Source organism: Antrostomus carolinensis, unplaced genomic scaffold (genome assembly GCF_000700745.2).
Source record: "Antrostomus carolinensis isolate BGI_N321 unplaced genomic scaffold, ASM70074v2 scaffold10213, whole genome shotgun sequence".
NCBI classification, from domain to species: domain Eukaryota; kingdom Metazoa; phylum Chordata; class Aves; order Caprimulgiformes; family Caprimulgidae; genus Antrostomus; species Antrostomus carolinensis.
The window spans coordinates 16129-35860 of NW_010305843.1; the positions used below are offsets into that span (position 1 = coordinate 16129).

A 19732-nucleotide genomic window follows, 5' to 3' on the forward strand; every position below is an offset into this window, starting at 1 on the left:
TGCCCATTGCCCCTTGTCCTGTCACTGGGCACCACCGAAAAGAGCCCAACCCCATCCATTTGGCCCCCACATTTCAGATATTTATAGACATTGATCAGATCCCCTCTCAGGCTGCTCTTCTCCAGGCTGAACAGTCCCAGCTCTCTCAGCCTCTCCTCACACGGGAGATGCTCCAGCCCCTCATCATCTCTGTGGCCTCTGCTGGACTCTCTCCAGAAGATCCCTGTCCCTCTTGAACTGGGGAGCCCAGAACTGGACACAGGACTCCAGATGTGGCCTCACCAGAGCAGAGCAGAGGGGCAGGAGAACCTCCCTTGACCTGCTGGCCACAGTCTTCTCAATGCCCCCCAGGAGAACATTGGCCTTCCTGGCTTAGCCAGAGCAGATTGTGAATGGTGCAATTTGTACTGGTTGGGACAAAACCCAGAAGCTCCTGCAAGGCAGCGCTGGGTCAGGGATACCCTCACAGCGGCCAGAAGCACCTAGCACATTTCTGTCCTTGTTTAAATCAGACTCCCCAGCTGAACAGGGAGGGCTGTCAGCTTGCCAGCAACACTCATAACAGGTTTGCTACTTTAGGAAAGAAAAGAAAGAAAAAAAAAGTCTAAAAAGAGTTGGAGGAGGAGCAGTGTGCTGTTGCTTACCATTTTTCAACAATTTTCAGCGCATCTCTGGACACTGGCATTTTCACATAATGGCTAAATATCCTCTTTATCAAGCTACTGGCTATTTCAGGCTCACAAGTTTTCTTCCGTGCCCGTCCCGAGCTCTTTGGAACCGGCTTAGCCCGCAGCGGCTGCCGGGGAGACCTTCGGGGGAAATTAAAAATTCACACAGCAAATGAACAAACCCAGGGGAAAGGCAGAGAACAGCGGGCTGAGTTTGGGCCAACCCGAAGGGGTACAACTGCCTCAAGCTCTTAATTCTTTCTCCTTCCCAATTCTTCAAAACCCTCATGCCCATGAAGTAGAGTTTGCAAACAGTCCCCATGGCATTAGGGCCTCGGGAGGAGCAACCCAGGCTCATGTTTCCCGAGATAAGCAGGCCAGCCTAACAACTAATCACCAAACTGTAGTCCTCTCCAACACACAAACGCAGTTTGCACTGCACCCCTGTAGCTCTCACCCTCCAAAAAAAGTCGTATGGATCCGCAGGCCACCACTGTATCTGCTGACAGGACAGTCTCATCTGTGGGATATACTCAATAATTTTTGCCTGTGGATGAGACTCACCAGAAGTTCCTCTTTTGATACAATCTCCTTCCACAGGACAGATATCCACAACAACTTTTATACCATTAAGAACATTTTGTTTAGTGGGGTCTTATGGGGTTTGGTTGGTTGGTTTGGTTTTTTCCCTTAAACAAGACTGGAAGCCCCAAAGGAAATAACAACTGTTTTCCATTCTAAAAAGGAAAACCTGTTACACAAAAAGGGAAGCGAAATCCCCGGCTGCATTCAGCAGACAAGTGGGAAACAACAGAAAAGACCTGGAATCTCAGGATACAAACCCCACAGAGGGAGTGTGTGTATCATTTGATTCTCTCTCCAGCCCACCTGCACGTTTCTCTGCCAGAGCCTGAGGGGCAGCTGGAGATCAGCCCCAGAGATGGAGTATGTGTAGGAGTGAGAAAAAACCAGTCATTATTTAAGTCATCTCAGTTACTGTTTCTGTGCCTCAGTTTACCTGACTGTAAATGATTATATATGAGTGACTGGTTCGCAGGATCAGGGCAAAGCTGAAGTTTAATGACTGTATGAGACTTTGGTGTTCCTAAATTAAAAGTTCTGTGGCCCTAATCTGGTAGAGTTGATCACAGTAGAACTGTACCAGTATAAAGAGACTATTTTACAGCAGAAAGCCCTGACCATGGCTCCCACGTGGTTATTGCTCCACTACACAACCTCGAGTATTTCCTCAGGCTTTTTAGCAGGCCAACTCGGGCTCAGACTGCATCACATGAAGTGGAAACAAACTGCATTTTCTGTGCAACAGCTTCCTGTAGCCTAAGGCCTGATCCTGGAATTATGATCATCTATTATCTCACCACAGCTTGAAAGCCTGAAAATCTGGCAGTCTAATAATGTCCAGAAATTCCTACAGAGAACATGCATCCGAATATAGACTCCTTCTGCCAGTGAGGACTAGCGCTCTCTACAGAAGAATAGGAATTCAGATGTTCCCTATATATATATATTATATATAAAGAGCAGGTCCCAGTGCAAAATCCCAAAGCCAACCTGTACTCATTCAGTTCCACTTCAGCAGAGTATCAAAGACTCCTTTTTCTATTTTACAAACATAATTTTATTGTTCATGGTCAGAGCAATCACCTGGCACCTTCTGTAAGCACCATCCATCTCTGTTCACAGCAGGAAAGGGCACAAGAATTTGGCTTTACTGTCGACTGCTTCAATAAACAAAAATCTAGAGTCAAGGGCTAGAAAATTCCTCCTGTTTCCTGGGAGCACTGTTAGTGGTTCTCATGAAGCATTCAGCTTCACTAAATTTCTGCCTAAGAGGGTGATAAATGTTAATTAATTTGGAATAATGCAGAGGACAAGTTCACTTTCTGCCTCTGGGTGAGCTTCATTTCCTACTCGGCACATGGCAACCGCATACAGCTTTAGCTTTACAGAGTCAATACAAATATGTCATTTCTTGTGATCAGTGTAACATAACCTGTAATTCACCCTCTTCTGCAAGGGCCTCTGCACCCCATACTGGAGTCTGTGGCTCTGGGGTAGTTCATCGGTTGAAAAACTCCTAGGAAAAGGGTTTGGCCTTCAGCACAAAAAAAATATGAGAATGTTCATTGGAAAGATGTGAGGTGTGAGATTTGCTCTGGGCAAGTACTGACATTCACCTGACAGAGCTCTTTATTCACCTGCTGAAGTGGTGAAGGAACTATAAAGACATCAGGACTGATACTCCCTGCTACAGCCAGTACAACAGCTGACAAAGCCAGGCTCAGCTCCCTCCCCTCCACTTCCACCCGGCCACTGCTGAAGGCGCTTACACTCACCTGAACTTTGCAGGACGTGGAGCTGACAACTTGGGAGCAGCAGGTTTTGCAGGACGTGGAGTTGACAGCAGTGGCTTGTTGGCTGCAGCACGGACAAACGCAGGTGTCTTCATGGAAACCTCTAGGGGAAAAAAAACAGTCCTTGTGGAGCTGAAGGCCGTGCTGAGAGTTCCTGCAGTGCTGCAGCACCAGCCAGAAGCCCAGACAGCTTCCCACACGCCTGGTCCGGTGCCATGCTGCTTGTGCTCAGGCTGTGGCTCCACGTCACCCTGACTGCTGTCTGTGACAGTTCCACCCATCCCACCCCCTGCCACACAGGCTGGTGGCTTCCCTCATGCCAGGTCCAGCCCAGCAGCCCCAGTGCTGGACCAGCAGGCTGGGCAGGGTGAGGAACACACGCTGGGGGACATGCTGCAAGGGCTGACTTCAGCTGCCAAGAAGCTGCAGCCTCTTTTCCCAGAGAGAGCTTCAAAGTCTGCAAACTACCTCACTGCCACCCTGCTAAATCACCAGCCAGTTCTCCTGCACACAGGGGTGAGCAGGCCAACAAAATCACATTACAAGGCTCAGTCTGTGAGCATCTCCCATGTTCACAGATTTCCATACATTCCCTCAGGCTCAGGTTACAGTCACCTCCTCACCTCTTCTTTGCTGTGAACTACCCACATCAGTTTCCTCCAAGTCTAATCTGCTTCCTCAAACTACACTCTTGAACTTCTTCACAAGCAAGGGCAGGAAAGAAAACCACATACTGAGCAGCCTCCTGTCTAGAAGGAGTGGTCATGGAGGGCTTCTTGCCTGCCAGCTTCCCTGGCACACTGAGCACAGCCCAAGAATCCAGTACATCTGGTAATGGTGCCACCTTGCAACCCTCCCCAAGAGCTAGGACAGCTGCCCAGTTACAGATGACAAGCTCAACTACTAGAGGCCTCAAGTACTACTGGGAGTTAAACTCCACAACTCAGAGGTCGTTAGTCTCTCAGAGAAAGCAGGGCTGGGTGAACTACCACGGTTCTTTGCATTAGCTTCTTCTGACGAGATATTTCTGTGTGCTGGAGGGACAAGAAGCAGGATGCAGGGGAAGAGACTAGTTATGTTGAGGTTTCCAAGGGAAGTTTTATGACAAGGGTACATAGTTTTTCATCTTTTCTTCCTGCTTTTCTTCCACTCCTTGTCCAATGAGACCTGTAAGATGTTACTCTTCCTGTTCCACCCTATCAGTAGAGATCTTTTCATCAAGATCTTTCCACCTCTTCATACAGCTGTGTTAAAGTTAAGCATATTGACACATCAGTGTAGGCGCCCTAAGAACACCTACAGCTTTCCCTGTGGCAGAAGTGTCCCAGTTCAACTGTTGTCTTTGTGGCTTCCACGCCGCACAGGCACATACAGGTGTGGATATTCTCGTTACAGCTGTATTTCTCCACAACGTCTGAAATCCTGGCAACAGGATTCTCTTGGGATGTCCCTAGTTCAGTTTTTTATTTCACTGTGTATTGTATTTCAAAAGACTTCAAGATCAGTCCCCAAAGACACCACAAAAACACACTCTGGGCATTCCCAAATGTGGTCTCGATCAAAGCAAACTTGGTCTGATGTATCTGTTCTTCCAAAAGGCATAAGCACCCCTGGGGCAACAGAGCAGACTGACGCAGTGTCTGAAGAACTTTTAGAAACAGACACTTCCTCTCAGCTTTCTGGAAAGCCAGTCTATTCTTTTGGTTAACTGGAAAGGAAATCTGTAACCCCATCAAAAATATGGGGTTCTAAAGTAGGTTTCAAGTCTGGAGTCAAGTAAGTGGCTGTGGAAACAGCAGTGCAATGCCAAACATGAAAAAGTCAGTATGAAGTGAGGAGCCAGGAAGGAAAACACGGAGGTTATCCCTGTGTCACTGTACAAAACCACTTTGCACTCAGTTTTGTCTATTTGTGCACTTCCACCTTCACCTCAGAAACCCCTAGACAATCCAGGTCCCCGAAGCACCTGATGAGCCAGTGACAATCTGGTCCTGGGAACAGCAGCCAGTAGCTCCCCCTGGAATATCTGATGGACTAAACAGTTAATAACGTTACTGACCTGTGTTGTTCCTCAGTCTATCAAGAGATAACAGGGAAAGGTTTCTCCAACTGCCTCTTGCTACTGCTGCAATAATTTTCTTACCTTCACTCTCAGGGTCTTCAGCTTCATCCTCAGTAGGCCCTTCTTCTGGACCATCCAATTCTATCGTGATAGCCTGGTCCTCTAGTTCATCTGCTTGTTCAACAGCTTCCTTCAATGGCTTCATCCCAGATTTTTCAGAGGAGGAAAAAGCATGAGAATGCCTGCTCAGACTTCCAGCTCCAACACCTTTGGCAATTTCACGTTCTAGATTTCCAAAACAGCAGAAATACATCACTGAAACAAGTGTCACAGCCAAAATGTCAAAGCACTCATAAGAATGAAACCCAACTTTCCATTCCTGGCAACGTTGCCACCTATCATATTCCTGTCTTCAAGGATGAGGGTGTCAATACACTAAGCTAGATAAGCTAAAGCACCGATGAATCCTCAACTTTTCCCTCTGCTACATTGAGATGTGCAGAGCTCACACAAAAAAAACAGCACTTGGTAATGTGGAAAAGCCCATGAGATTTGAGTGAAATTTTATCTGTGCTCCTTTTAAATGAACTTCCTTTAATAAGAAATTTCATCTCAGCAGAATTCTTACCAAAGCCTTAGTGCAGCATGGTGAACACAGAAGACCAAGCAATTCAGGAAGAGCAACCTGGGAGATCCTGATTTGCCAACATACTCAGAAGGTCTCCAAGTTTTATCAAATCTTTGCCTGATTTTAGAACTCCCACTAGTAAATTTTAATTAAGCTCACCACAATTATCTATTTCTACGCAGTATTGCAAATATAATTTTGTTTTCCATTTGAGCAGAATGCAGTCTTTCAGCTTAAAATGCCAAAATTAATTTGATATTTCCCCAGCCTTTAGCCCAGATTCCAGAATGCAGAGAGTTAACCAGTCTTTCTCCCAGCACTGATGCCAAGAACGCATCTTGAAAGGTCTCCAGCATCAGAGAGAGGCTTCAGTATTAGAGGTTGTCCTCACCAGTTTCAGGAGAGCCTTGGTGTCCAACACTGCCTTCTGCTGTCCCCTCTTCTTCTGAAGGAGCCAATTCTGTTTCAGCTCTGGCATCCTGTGCCGCAGGCATCTGCAGTTCTGCTTTTTTGCTCAGTTTCTTCTCCAAATATCCAGAATATCTTGCACTAGCATGATGCTCTGCAGCTAAAACAGAAAATTCTATTATCAGTCTTACCTACAAAAAAACCCACTGATCAACCACCAGTAAATAGTTTAACAACTGCTGAAATGTATTCCTGACAAGTAAACTCAGCAATAGCCATAAGCTGTAAATAAGGGAAGCAGACACAGTTCCCTTCCAAAAGTTTGCAGCTGAGAAATGCACAACTTTTCCTGTCTTTGCTCCCAGTCTCCTACTCAGGGTGCTGGTCAGATCCCAGTGAAGGAATTTCACTTCTCAGGAAGCCGAGCTCCTTCAGATCTGCCATCTCTACCTCTAGTCTCCCTTTTGGCCATTGTGTGAAAGATCAATTTCTTTTCCTTCAAGTCTAACAATACACAGAGCTTGTGCTCAGATTCTCCTCCTCGTTTCCTCAGTTGCTCTGAACAAGTTTACACAAGAGACACATGGCATTACAAAGAAGACAGCACCTAGCAGTGGCTTTAACCAACCCAGAGAAGCCTCTAGCAGGAAGGATGAGGAGAAAGAAATGGGACACATGATTTGCATTTCTTTAAAAACTTCAGCTACTGAAGTAGCTACTGAAGAGCACTTAAATCCTCCTTTTCTCTACATCCTAAATCTATAGTCCACATGCCTGTTACCATGTAGCCCAGAAACCCCCACAGGTAATTAATTATTTGGCAAAATCTTACTGGGAACTCTCAGAGTCACTTGCTGAAGGGTTTGGAAACCTTGGCTGAGCCCAAAACCAGAAGCTGTTAAAGTGGATTTTTACTGTCCTTTCCAGTGACTGGGAATTTTCACACTCAAAAGTACAAGTGTCAAGACCTTGGGAGCCCCAAGCCCCAGTGAAGGGGACAAGGAAATTTGGCCAAAGGTGGTGCAAAAATCAGTAATACCTATCTCAGTAGCCAGAACATTGGGGTCCCCACACCAACACTGGGAAAGTCTTGCCTCCAGTTAAGTGAAATATTAACTAGCTTTGTGGGGAGAAGACAAAAGCTCAACGCCCCACTCAGCCTGAAGCAGACAGGCACCAGTGATCGCCCACGCTCCTGGGTCCCTGCTGGGATCCAGCACTTCACCAGTGCAGCACCAGGTGCTACTGATACATTCAAGTCTCAATTTGTAAGGATTTCTCCACCTGTTGCCAGGAGCAATACCTCCTGGGGTTTGGTACCAGCTGCCAGTGCCCGCTCCTCCTCCCTAGTGTCTGCACTGACAGACCAAGGAGCTGTTTGTTTCCCTTTGTTTGCTGAATCACCTCCTCCCTGCTGCTCAAGGCTTTTCTTTCTAAACTCCTTAGATTTCACTCGCATTGTCTTTGTTTTTTCCAGGCTGAGCAGTCCTTATCTTTAGTAATTCAACGTGCAGAAACTGCTCCGTATATTTGATTATTGTTAATGGTAAAACTGCTTTTCTCTGCACCTTCTCCAGTTCTGCTAAATCTGTTTAGAGACGGAGAGGTTAGAACTGCACACAGCACTCAAAGGTGAGCGTGACAGTCGTTTCCACAGTGCCACGGTGACATTTTGGCATCTCTTCCTTTCATCATAATTTTTACACGTTATTTGCTTTTCTGACCACCCCCACCCAAACTGGTGTTCACAGAACTGTAACGATTCTGAGGTGACTTTGAGGAGTCTCAGGAGTCACATCCCATTTAAACTTCACACTCCACAGGGGCACCCAAGTAAAACTGTAACAGGACAAAAGAATTGAGAAACATTACAGGCAATTGTAACTTTAGAGGTGCAGAATATCTGCTGCCTTAATTAACTTCTCTAAAGGACTGTTTAAAACAAAGGGCTGCTTTATCATGATAAAAAGGCGACGTAACTGATTTTACTGCTACACTTGGTACGTGCAAGCAATCACTTATGGGCTCAGTTCAAAATCTGAGTAACAAACCCATGGGTGCCATAGATTGTTCTGTTTCCATACTGCCATAAGGTAACTCAGATGAAACTTCAGGCATAATTAAACCTCAGGAAAGCTAAACCCACATGGTGACGGTCTCTCATTTCTAGACACTGTCAAAGGGAACAATGGGAAACACTTAAAAAGGATCCTGGAGTCTAGAAAATGACATTTCACAACACATGGGAATTTGTGGTGACACATACCCAAAGCTTTAGGCAGTGACACCTGCCAGCCTCAGCGTCTGGGCAGAGACTTTCCTGTCTCATTCTAATGCAAAAGGATTTCAGAGAAAAGTGAGAAAGTGTTTGTAAAAGCAGCAACTTGCACGACTTGCAGGAACAAGGAGGTTTTAAGGCCCAACCTACTAGTGACAATCTTTACTACTTAAGGGAGGGCAACCTTCAAGTCCTTGTCTTCAGAGAAAAAGATGCTGGTTAGTGCTGGAGAAAGATAATGGCCAACATGGCTTAAATAAATACAGTCAAGCATTAAATGTATGCAAACAAAGAGAGTGATTAGCCAGGTGGGTTCCTTCCCAGGAAGGAGCTATTCATCTTTCCTACGGGCAGGTGAGCAGTACTACAGACCTGCCAAAAAACCCCCAAAACAAATCTTTATTCCATGTGCACTCACTGTGAACACAGCAAATACTGACAAGGAAGCACACGAGCGAGTCACAGCCTACTTTCAGAAAGTCTGTCTGGAAATGCTCACAGTGTCTCTGATATAACTTGAATTACATTATCTCCAGCATCTACTGCACAATAAAGTCTTATTTCACTCTGCAAGTCACCTGAAAAACTCTTGGTTCTCCTCAGATTAAAGTACTCCACTCCCTCAACAACACTGAAAGCACTCCTTACCCTCTCTGCAAATCTCCTTCTGTTCCACTTGGTTCACTGCATGAGCCATCTCTTCATCTGCATCGCTTACATCTAGGTCTTCAATTATATGGGACACAACTTCTCTCAAAGACATGCTGAAAGATTTCTTGGGCTTTAGAGTGACTGGGGATCCCAAACATTTACTTGGACTTCTGCATGGCAAAGAGGAGCTCCATCTATCAGCAGCTAGAAATTGAGAGCGTTAATGTTCCCCCAGTGTCTTTTTTTTCCCCCAACTTTCTTTTAGCTTTCCTGAGAGGTAAAAAACCAAGCAAGCAGAGAGAGGAATACACACACAAGAAAACGTTCTACCTTCACTTAAACCAGTTTAGGGAGTTCACATTGTATCTTAGGAACCAGTTGGAAAAGTCCTTGCAACTATTTTTCAGTTCACACTGAGGAGCAACACTGACACCAGCTATCTCTGGGAAACAGAACTGTGTAACCATTAACCTTTGACGTCAATGCCTGACAAACTCCAGCATCTCTGAGATACACTCTCACTCCCCTTCCTCTTCCTCTCATTTGATCCAGTCCCTTATTCCATGTCCTCCACACTTTTCTCCACATTATCTTTCCATTTCCTCTCAAAGTGCCTGCCCCCACCACTGGACTCTTCAGAGCAACTAACCTTTTTTTTTTTTTCCTGTTTCATCTCTTCTCTTGTCAAAAACAACTCTTCCCACCAAGCTTGCCACAAGCAACCCTCCAAAGCACAGAACGGGGCAACAGTCCACCAGGCATTAATTGATTTCTAAGCTTTTCATGGCAAGAACTCCTCTCCCTGCTGGAGCAGTACTGAACACATCAACCATTTTTTCAATGCCATTTCTGTGGCCCTTTTGACAAAGGATCGTTAAAAAAACCTAAATGAAACAGAAACATCAGCTGTCCACAGTTTGAGGAAAGCATAAGGAGTTTTGATTGAAGAACTGCACCTTTCAAGAAGAATCATTCTACCTTTTCCAGAACAATTCTTGTTTGTGTCATTTGCTTGTTTAACCAAGAATGAGCCCACTTTTTGTCAAGGCTTTTGGACACTTGGTACTTGGACCATCATTAAGAAAAACCCAATAACATGGAATAGATCTTTTCCAGATAAAATTTTGACATTTTGTCGTCATGGAATGACTTTCTACTATTTATAGGCCAAAACTTATGCCAGTCTTCTATTTTTAGTCCACAAAAAGTGATTAACAGCTTCACACATTAGAAAATCGCTGGTGAACGTGTAGATTTTGTAGGATACAGCAATGCATTAAAACTGCATTTGAACTGAAGACTGTAAGTTTAACGCAGCAAAGCAGTTGTACAGACACCTAATGTTGCCACCAATTAGTTCTTGTCGAAGTTTATTCTTAAAACTACCATTTTGCTTTTGCAGTGGCTGTATGCCAGCACCTAAAAACACACAGATCAATTTCCTCAGATCACAAAGAATAATTTTTTTAAAAAATTAATTTACCTGAAGCTTCAGCAAATGCCATTTGAATTGCTAAGAAATCTGATGACAGCACAGAACATTTTTGTGCTCTTGATTATGATAAATCTCTACAGCAGATCTTGCCCTGGCTCGCTGCCGCAGGGGCACCAAGCAGAACATTTTAGGGTTACAACCACACCTTGGGGCCTGAGGAAAATGTGCTCCCATTTACACAGCCAGGAGAAGATATTTACAGGGAAATGAATGCAGAAGAGAGACACCAGAGGAAAACTGGCACGTGATGGGATTTGCAAAGCATTGGTAGAGCCACCAGGGAGGTGAGTAGTTCTGTCCAAGGGATTATGAAGGCCCTAGTGACAGCGAAGCGGTTAGCTGTGACATAAGCCATCTTACCAGGGTAAAGGTCTAGACCAGTAACCTCCTGAGACTCCTTTTAACTCTGTCTACAGGTCCTACCCATTATTTCCTTATCTCACCATATCTGTGACCAATTTATGGTGTCCACTTCCAGGCTCCCCCATACAAGAGATGGACATAGTGGAGAGAGCCCAGCAAAAGGCCACCAGGACAGTTAAAAGACTGGACTACCTCTCCTAGGGGGAAAGGTTGAAGGAGCTGGGACTGTTCAGCCAGGAGAAGAGAAGGCTCACAGGGAGATCTCATCAATATATGCAAGTATCTGAGGGAAGGGTGCACTGCAGACAGAGCCAGGCTCTTTTTAGTGGTGCCCAGTGCAAGGAGAAGAGGCAATGGGCACAGACTGGCACACAGGAGGCTCTGTCTGAACATAAGGAAACACTTTTTCACTGTGAGGGCGACTGAGCACTGGAACAGGTTGCCCAGAGTCTCCATCCCTGGAGACATATAAAAGCCACCTAGACATAGTCCTGGGCAATCTGCTCTGGGTGGCCCTGCTTGAGCAGCCGGGTTGGCGAAGATGACCTGTTGAGGTCCCTTCCTACCCCAACAGTCTGTGATTTCAGATAATACCTGCTAAGCCCCAAGTTCTAACCCACAGTACTCACTGCCAATCACCAGCTCTTCTGAAACAGAAAGCTGTTCCACTGGGTTGTTCTGCTGGGAATGATCTTGCTCTTCTTCTGGCTGGTTTGCAGGCATTTGTGGAGATACATGAGACATTCTGTCAACATGCTCAGGGTCAGGGATGGAGTCCTCAGAATATCTTCGGGTCCTTCCCTCGTTTGTGCCCACACTGGGTACCAGCCTTGCTTCTTCTTGAGCTGCACCAGGAATCTTGCTTCTCTGTGCTGAAGTTTTTGAATTCGACAGCGGCAGTTCAAGAGCAGAAAGCTTATTCTGGCTCTGCTCGTCGGCCTGAGGCTGCACAAAGAGCTCCGTGTTACTCAGCATGATCTCCGCATCGCTCGTCAGCGTGGCTGTTCGAAACCCAGACGCTGTTTGTGAGTCCACAAGGTAGTTCTGTGCTGTTTAGAAAGTTTTAAAACAAGTTCTATGTGAAAAACTCTCCAAGGTCACAGGGACACACATTTATTACCAGGACTTGCATAATTCAAAATTTAAGTCATTCAACCTAATTTTACTCATCCTCCACAGATCAAACACTGAAACTGCATCACCACACTTCAGTGCCCCAACTTTCCCAAAAAATCCCTACCAAATCACAACCCCAGCACCCACAGTTATGAACAGGGTCCCAAACAATTCCTGTGGTATACATCACCAAACTGGGTGGACCACATGTTTAAGTGCATAGAATCAGAGCAACTACAGATGCAGAGCCTCATTCTAATCCTGCCTCCCAAATTACACTGGACTTCTGTGAATGTGCCAGGAACCTTCACACTTCAGTTACTGCTTCTAGAAGTCACCTATATAAGGCCCTCCCCCCCGAAACAGAAGTAACAACACAAAAGAAACCTTTTCTCTTCAGCATTTTCTCTTCCACTCCATCTTCAAAAGCCTCCACGTCAATCGCTTTGCGACTTTTTGGCCTTCGGAGCAAGCCTCTCTTCTCAACCGTTTCCGGTGGGATCAAGGAACCAAGAGACATGCGAAGAGATCTGCAAAAAGAGGAGAGAATAAATAATTTTCTAAACTTACACACTCCCCTTTTGCCCTCAGATTACACAGACAGCACCACTAGCAGTGAGATATTTCACAAATCCCCTAGCTAGGGGGAATAACCCCCCCCAAATTCTTGAAGATTATATGCCAGTCTACGTTAAATAGTTTAATTTCATGATATCACCTAACATCAGGGTATGTATCAGAGATCAGGAAACAGACTGGTTTACAGGCTCCAACCCTGAGAGGGCTGCAACAATGTAACTGACAAAAAGTTCATGAATGTGAAAAATTTCAAATAACCAAAAAAAAGGGAAAACTGAAGTCTGAGACTAAAGATGCCCTCTCGCTGCCAGCGGGGTGGCAGGAGGACTGCAGAACAAGTTAAATTAAGCTGCTCAGTATCAGTATTCACAGCACAGCTCAGCTACCAACTAATTTTTTTTGAGATGGGAGCTAAGGTAGCAATAAAGCACGGGAAAAGATGTATCTCAAAGTATTTTGCATCCTATAGAGACTGGCCATGCTCAGCTACCTCCTGTCCCTCTCTTCAGGCAGCCTCATCAAAAGGGAGGCTCAGAGGATTGAAAGGGAGTAAAATGAATCGGCATGGGACCACAGGCAAGGGCTGCAGTGAGAAAGGTGAAATAAGTTGCTAACCATGGCCAAGATCATTAGCAAAGTACACAGACAACTCAGGAAAATAAGTTTTTTGACTTGCTAAAAAGCCTTTAAAGTCCAGGAAAGTTGGACAAAAGACTGCATAGATGCAACTGAGGAGATGAGTCAATTAACAGGCAGAGATTATACTCTAAGGTACATGGTGTGCTGATTTATTGTTGGCAACATGAGGATGAAAGGAAAAAAGGAACAATCCTAGTAATTAACAAGAGGAGCAAGAGTTGCAAAATGAGCTAGCCCAACCCAGGCATACAGCACAGAGCCACAACTCTGACAATCACAAGGTATGTGGTGCTACCACCTTCAAATTCCACCCCCAGAATGGGAGGTGGCTGTGGTATCACTAACACAGGTCTTCAGCATGAACCCAGGTCTCTGTACTGTTCTTCACAACCACAGAGGTGACAACCCAAGGCAGCCACAGTTGGGGCAGCCAGAAGCTGAGACATGTTAGTTTAAACTCACTGAGCCAAAGCAGTGCTGTCCAACGTTGACTGAGCTAGAAAAAAAGAATTGTGACACATCAGTTGAGAAATTACAGCAGCTGAGAAATTACCCTCTACACAACAGGCTGCAGGAACACCCCAATGGATCTTCCCCTTTCTCGAGCCAGTTACACTATGATCCTCAAAGTTACATTTTGGTGAGAACAGAATTAGCTGACAGGTTCACTTTACACTTTCTTGTCTGCATTTCAGAACTAAGTATTAGAATCCTAATAAGCAATTTCTGAAAGGGTAATAAAACAGTTATTCCAAAGATAATTTAATACAGCACATGCCCTCACACTCAATTATATTAATCTTACGACATTAATAGCAAGATGTTAGGCTAGGGCCTCAGTCACAACCACCCTTCAGCAACCCAAACCAAACATTAAAGCATCTGGAAGCTTTAGAAGTGCAGATAACTACACCACAGATTGCTGGTGAATCTGTAAGTCAAACCTGATGGACTCACAAAGTCCCAAAAATCTAAAAGCAGATCTGGAGAGCAGTGAAACAATCATGCTCATACTGGAAATACTCTGCTTTTAGAGAGCTGCCTGCATCTTAGCAGAACATGCTCAGACCAGGTAGCAGGCTAAGGAAAGACAAGTTGATTGTTTCTGACCACAGGTGAGTCAGGCTGGGATTCAGCTCCAGATTACAATATCCAAACACAGGTGTGTATGTGTGTCCCCATTACACTCAAGCACAATTAATCAAATGTAGGTGTCTGCTGTAGGGTGAGCTGAACCACCATCCATACTCCACAGACTACATCTCCCCAAAACTTGAGGGGGACATCAGTTACCTAGTGCACACACAGGCACAGCGTCTGTAACTGGGAGCTGAGGCACTGGTGGCTGTAATTTGGAGCTGAATCCCACCCTTGAATTCCACTCTGGTTGCTAGTGCCAAGAGGGTACACAAACCATGGTGAGGTGTTTTACCTACCTCTGTTAAACTGCAACCAAAATGAAAGTTCTATTTATTAAATCTGCAACACTGTTTAAAGGGAAGATTTATTCCAATATAAAATACTATTTATTTTATCAAATTACAAGACCCTTTTTTCTTCAAACAGGGACTTTATAACTTATTTCATATCACTGCAACAAAAAGTACACAGCTTGTTCTATTTTCAGGTTTCTGGAACTGAGGGGAAGACAGGGATTGCTTCCTTTGGAGACACTTCAGAACTCCAAGAGCACCAAGTTGGAAAAATAGTCAAGAAGTTGCATCCAGTCAGGGCAGAGCCTGTAACTCGGCTCAAAAAGATCTATTTTCAGTTTGATAGGAGGGGGTTTTACCTCTCTGCTCTCCCTTTGCACTAGGTACTGCACTCTTGCTTCCAAACACACAACTGCCCAGCTGAGAAATTACCAAGAGCTAAACTGCAGCAGATGAAAATCAAGGGACAGTAAATGCTGAGCAAGGCACTTCCTGACTGCAGCCTCACCTTGGTTCTGGGGAAGTCGTTTGTCTGCTGCTCTCTCAAACTCAGAAATGCTGAGTTTCTTCCTCTTCTTAGACACGTGGAACATGGTGATAGACGTGTTCTCAGGAACAAGGTCTGGCAGCTGCAATTCCACCCTAGCAATACAAAGCAAGCCTTTAACAAAGGACAATGTTATCACTTCGCTGCCCTAGAAAGGTCCTTGTAACGGTGCTGAAAAGCAAATTAAAATTATTTGTCCTAGCTGCAGCAGAAATAAGGAATTAATCGGTGAGGAGCTCAGCAAATGCAGGAATGTGTCACTCATACTATATCAAAGTAAATTTCACAAAGAGAATCAAAACTTGAGTGTATATTCAAAACAACAGGGCTGAGAAAGGTCAGAGTAGAGTAAAAGCTTGGACTTCAACAAGCTCCTTCGCTCTCTTCTCCCACCACCACACAACAGCAGAATCACAGACTGGTGGGGTTGGAAGGGACCTCAGGAGATCATCCAGTCCAAACCCCCCGAAATCCCTACACCAGGTTGCACAGGAAAGTGTCCAGGTGGGTTTGAACATCTCCAGAGATGGAGACTCCACACCCTCTCTGGGCAAATCAGGTTTGCCCATCGTTACAGTGTAAACAAAAAAGCCGTCAGCATGAAACCACAGTAGGTACCACAGAGCACATGGAACAGACACAGAACAGGTCAGTCAGGCCCTGGATCAGGTTCAGAAAGTAAGTTTCTAAGTTGTTTTCCCCCTTTACAGAGAAGTTCCAAGAATCCCCTCTCATGCAGGTCCCAGTGAACTGCTGCCAGCACCCCAGTGTGACCAGCAGAACCGGAGCAGAGGGTCCCCGCCACAGCCCAGAGCCCGGGCCTCAGCACACATAGCATCCTGTCTCCTTGGCTGCAACAAATGGAGCTCCAACCTAGCAAGCATGGTAAGGTGACCATCTTCATGGGCCTTTTCCCCTTACAAAATACATTCTCTACAAGCCCCAAAGGGGGCTCAGCTTCATGACTGTATAATGAGCATAATGGAAGCTTAATGATTAGAATTAACCGGCTGTAATGGGGAACAAAGGTAGAGCAGTGGGGAAAAAAAATCTTCCATCTATGCTGGAAGATGCTACCACAACCAGGGAAAGCAGTGTCTTCCCAAATCCAAGAAAGTTCATGTCAACTAAACAAGGTGGAGAGGGAATTTTTATTTTTTTTAACAGACTTAAAATTTTTTAAAACCTTTAAAATATTTCTTTAAAGTCTGTGCCTGTTTAACTTCAAAACCTAGCCAACATATGGAATCTAAAGCCCTGCAAAGATCCAACTCTTGTCTTTTCATTTAAGAAAGGCTGATGGGAAGCACGTTCAAAGAACTTACAACAAGCAAGATCAAGAGGGAATTCAAATAACATTGCTCATCTTTTTTCGAATTAAAAAAACCCCACAAATAAATAAGCTACCACACTTACTGAAAACTCAGATGTTTCTTCCTGTATTAAAAAACCAGAAAGACAGAAGTTTGCTTAATATTTAACACCACTTATTTAAGGTTGCTTATAGTCAATGCAAAAAGTTTAGCTATAAAGACAAAGCAAAAGAAATCACATTATTTACAACAGTCCATTTGGCAGTAAATAAAAAGTGTTGTGACAAAACTGGCTAAAGCAAACAAAGACCTGTCACCACTACTGGTTGTCCTCTAGTTCGTACCAAAATGGAAGAAAACAAGCAGACTCCAGCCTCTCCAATTGGGTCAGACCTAGTAACTTAAAATATCAGTGGAAGCTGAACGTGAATAAAAGCAACAGAGCCTCGGGCAAAGCTCACCTCCAACCACTGCAGAGGAAGGGAGTAACCCCAGCAGCCCCAAACAGGGACAAGGAGAAGCACTAACATGTAAAAAGCTGCAGCAGCCCGTGTTCTGAACACCAGACACAGCAGTGACTCGTGACACCTCAGCACCCTCAGCACACAGCCTGCAGCCTCGGGGACATACCAGAACTTCTACTTCAGTACCTGTCACAGACAACTCACAAAAGTGGTGCTTCCACCAGGAGACCGACTGTACCCACCACTCCCACTGCAAAAAGATAGTGTAAGTCAGCATTTAAGAAGAGGGACGGAGCACAAACCTGCAGTATTGACAACACCCAGCTGGGCGGGAGTGTTGATCTGCTGGAGGGCAGGGAGGCTCTGCAGAGCGACCTGGCCAGGCTGGATCCATGGGCCAGGACCAATTGTATTGAGGTTTAACAAGGCCAAGTGCTGGGTTCTGCACCTGGGTCACAACCCCCTGCAGTGCAACAGGCTTGGGGAGGATTGGGGGGAGAGATGCTGGGCAGAGAGGGACCTGGGAGGGTTGGTTGGCAGCAGCTGAACATGAGCCAGCAGAGTGCCCAGGTGGCCAAGAAGGCCAGCTGGCCTGGATCAGCACTAGTGTGGCCAGTAGGACCAGGGAAGTTCTCTTCCCCCTGCACTGGGCACTGGTGAGGCTGCAGCTCAAGTGCTGGGTTCAGTGTTGGGCCCCTGAGTCCAAGAAGGACATGGAGGTGCTGGAGTGTGTCCAGAGAAGGGCAACGGAGCTGGGGAAGGGTCTGGAGCACAAGTGTGCTGAGTTCCCTTGTGGCTGAGGGAACTGGGGGTGTTGAGCCTGGAGAAAAGGAGGCTGAGGGGAGACCTTGTGGCTCTGTCCAAGTCCCTTGGAGGAGGGTGGAGAGAGGTGGGGGTGGGTCTGTTCAACCAAGGCCCAAGGGACAGGACAAGAGGAAATGGGCTCCAGTTGTGGCCAGGGCAGTTGAGATGGGATGTGAGGAAGAATTTCTTTGCTGAAAGGGTTCTGAGGCATTGGAAGGGGTTGCCCAGGGCAGTGGTGGAGTCCCCATCCCTGGAGGGATTGAAGAGTGGTGTAGACATAGTGCTGAGGGACATGGGTTAGTCATAGGGGACTGGTCAGTGTTGTGTTCATGGTTGGACTCAATGAGCTTAAAGGGCTTTTCCAATCCAGGGCATGCTGGGATTCTGTGTTTACTGTTCAGTCCCAGCAATTCCTATTCGCCTTTTAAAGCTGGGGAGGTATTTCTGAAAATCCCACCTGAGAGAACACAAATCTGATCACTGAAACAGAAGTAGAGAAATCCCGCTCCCCAAACCCATCACAGGAACTGCAGCAACAGCTGGCAGCGTGAAAAATAAGAGTAAAAATGTAAAAAATTTACTTACAGACTGGAAACCCTCTTAGATGGGAGTTCTGATCGAGCTGCTTCTGCTTCTTCATGCTGAGATATGTGAGGTGCCAGAGGTGAAACTTGTGGTTCTGCCAACAAACCAAAACATTTCCTTTCCACAACCCAATCCAGCAAGGATACCAAACACAGCAGAGTGTCACATCTACGCTACCCTCTGTAAAGAACATTTCTTAACAGGTTAAAATAAAGACCTGGTGAAAACTGCTGGGGTTCTGCTCCTAGGAAAGCTGGCGCCCTCGGTGACAAACGGCAGCATGGGGGTTCCGTAGGGCAGCAGGGCTGAGCCGAGCTCTGCAGCAGGGAGTGCCTCTATGATTCACACCTGATCCGACAGCTGAAGGCAGCAGGAAGGTTACACGCTCGCTCACCAGGACAAGATCTTCAAGGACACGTTTGCATCAATGCAAGACCTGGTCTTTAAGAGAGAGCTGGATCGCATCACCTCCTGCTGCTGCTGCTGCAGCGACTCCTCTTTTACATAAATCAGTCACTCAGCAGTCTGGATTGCTGCTCTGCCTAACAGGGCAAGAGTAACAGGCTGCAAGAGAACACCTCGTGTTCTCCACTCCTCCAAAGCCCTATCCTTCTGTTCTCTGTTGTCCTCAAAAAAAGGTACTTACGGGTCCGGATGATTCTCTTGAGCACAAGCCGTGGTGTGTCATTGTCAAGATCAGGGAACACAGTTGGTCTCTGCTTCAGCAAGGTCCTTCTGACAGAACTGTTCTCCTTTCCTGAATCAGAGACGGCCTGAAGAGGGAAATCAGAAACCACTCAATCAGAATCATATTTTCATCATTAAAGATGGATCTTAGCATCAAAAACATTCGATATCTGTCTTCTAATAGAAATCTAAGTTAGCTAGCACGGAACATTTTCCAAATTCCCAAAAATAAATAACAGACATTTGCTTTTTAACAACGCTGGCACTTCATTTATGGGTGGGAGACAATTCCCAACAATGTATCATCGAGGTGGGTTTCAACACACAACTCTCATCGTGGACAAAAGCCTGGAGGATCTGAAAGCAGAGCCCACAGCCCTTCACCCCTCACAGCCCTGACCTACAACAACCCAAAAATGGGAAAGAGAAGAAAAACATCATTGAGGTGGAAGGTTGGAACAGCCCTGGCTGTTGGGCGAGCTCAAAATTCAAGGGTTTCGGCTGATTTTCAGGTGTAAAGGTGAACCGGGGTAAGGGAGCAGCCTTGGCTCCCTGGCCCCTCGCTTCTCCCTCGGACCGGGTGGGAATGGGTGGTCCCCTGGGTTTTTTTTAAATCATAGAATGGTTTGGGTTGGAA

At 45.7% G+C, this 19732-nt stretch overlaps 1 protein-coding gene across 1 annotated transcript in view; it reads right to left on the reverse strand.

Moving 5' to 3' along the window:
* CENPT (centromere protein T) overlaps window positions 1-19181 on the reverse strand; it is a gene marked incomplete at its 5' end in the record, with an annotated part of 21871 nt that extends 2690 nt beyond the window's left edge. The window contains 10 exons of the mRNA XM_010164904.1: window positions 645-809; window positions 3056-3146; window positions 5187-5390; window positions 6125-6301; window positions 11558-11977; window positions 12432-12574; window positions 13725-13758; window positions 15204-15337; window positions 18409-18502; window positions 19055-19181. Coding sequence (XP_010163206.1) covers window positions 645-809; window positions 3056-3146; window positions 5187-5390; window positions 6125-6301; window positions 11558-11977; window positions 12432-12574; window positions 13725-13758; window positions 15204-15337; window positions 18409-18502; window positions 19055-19181 — 1589 coding nt within the window. The remainder of the gene's footprint in view (window positions 1-644; window positions 810-3055; window positions 3147-5186; window positions 5391-6124; window positions 6302-11557; window positions 11978-12431; window positions 12575-13724; window positions 13759-15203; window positions 15338-18408; window positions 18503-19054) is intronic.
* Between the last annotated feature and the right edge of the window lie 551 nt (window positions 19182-19732).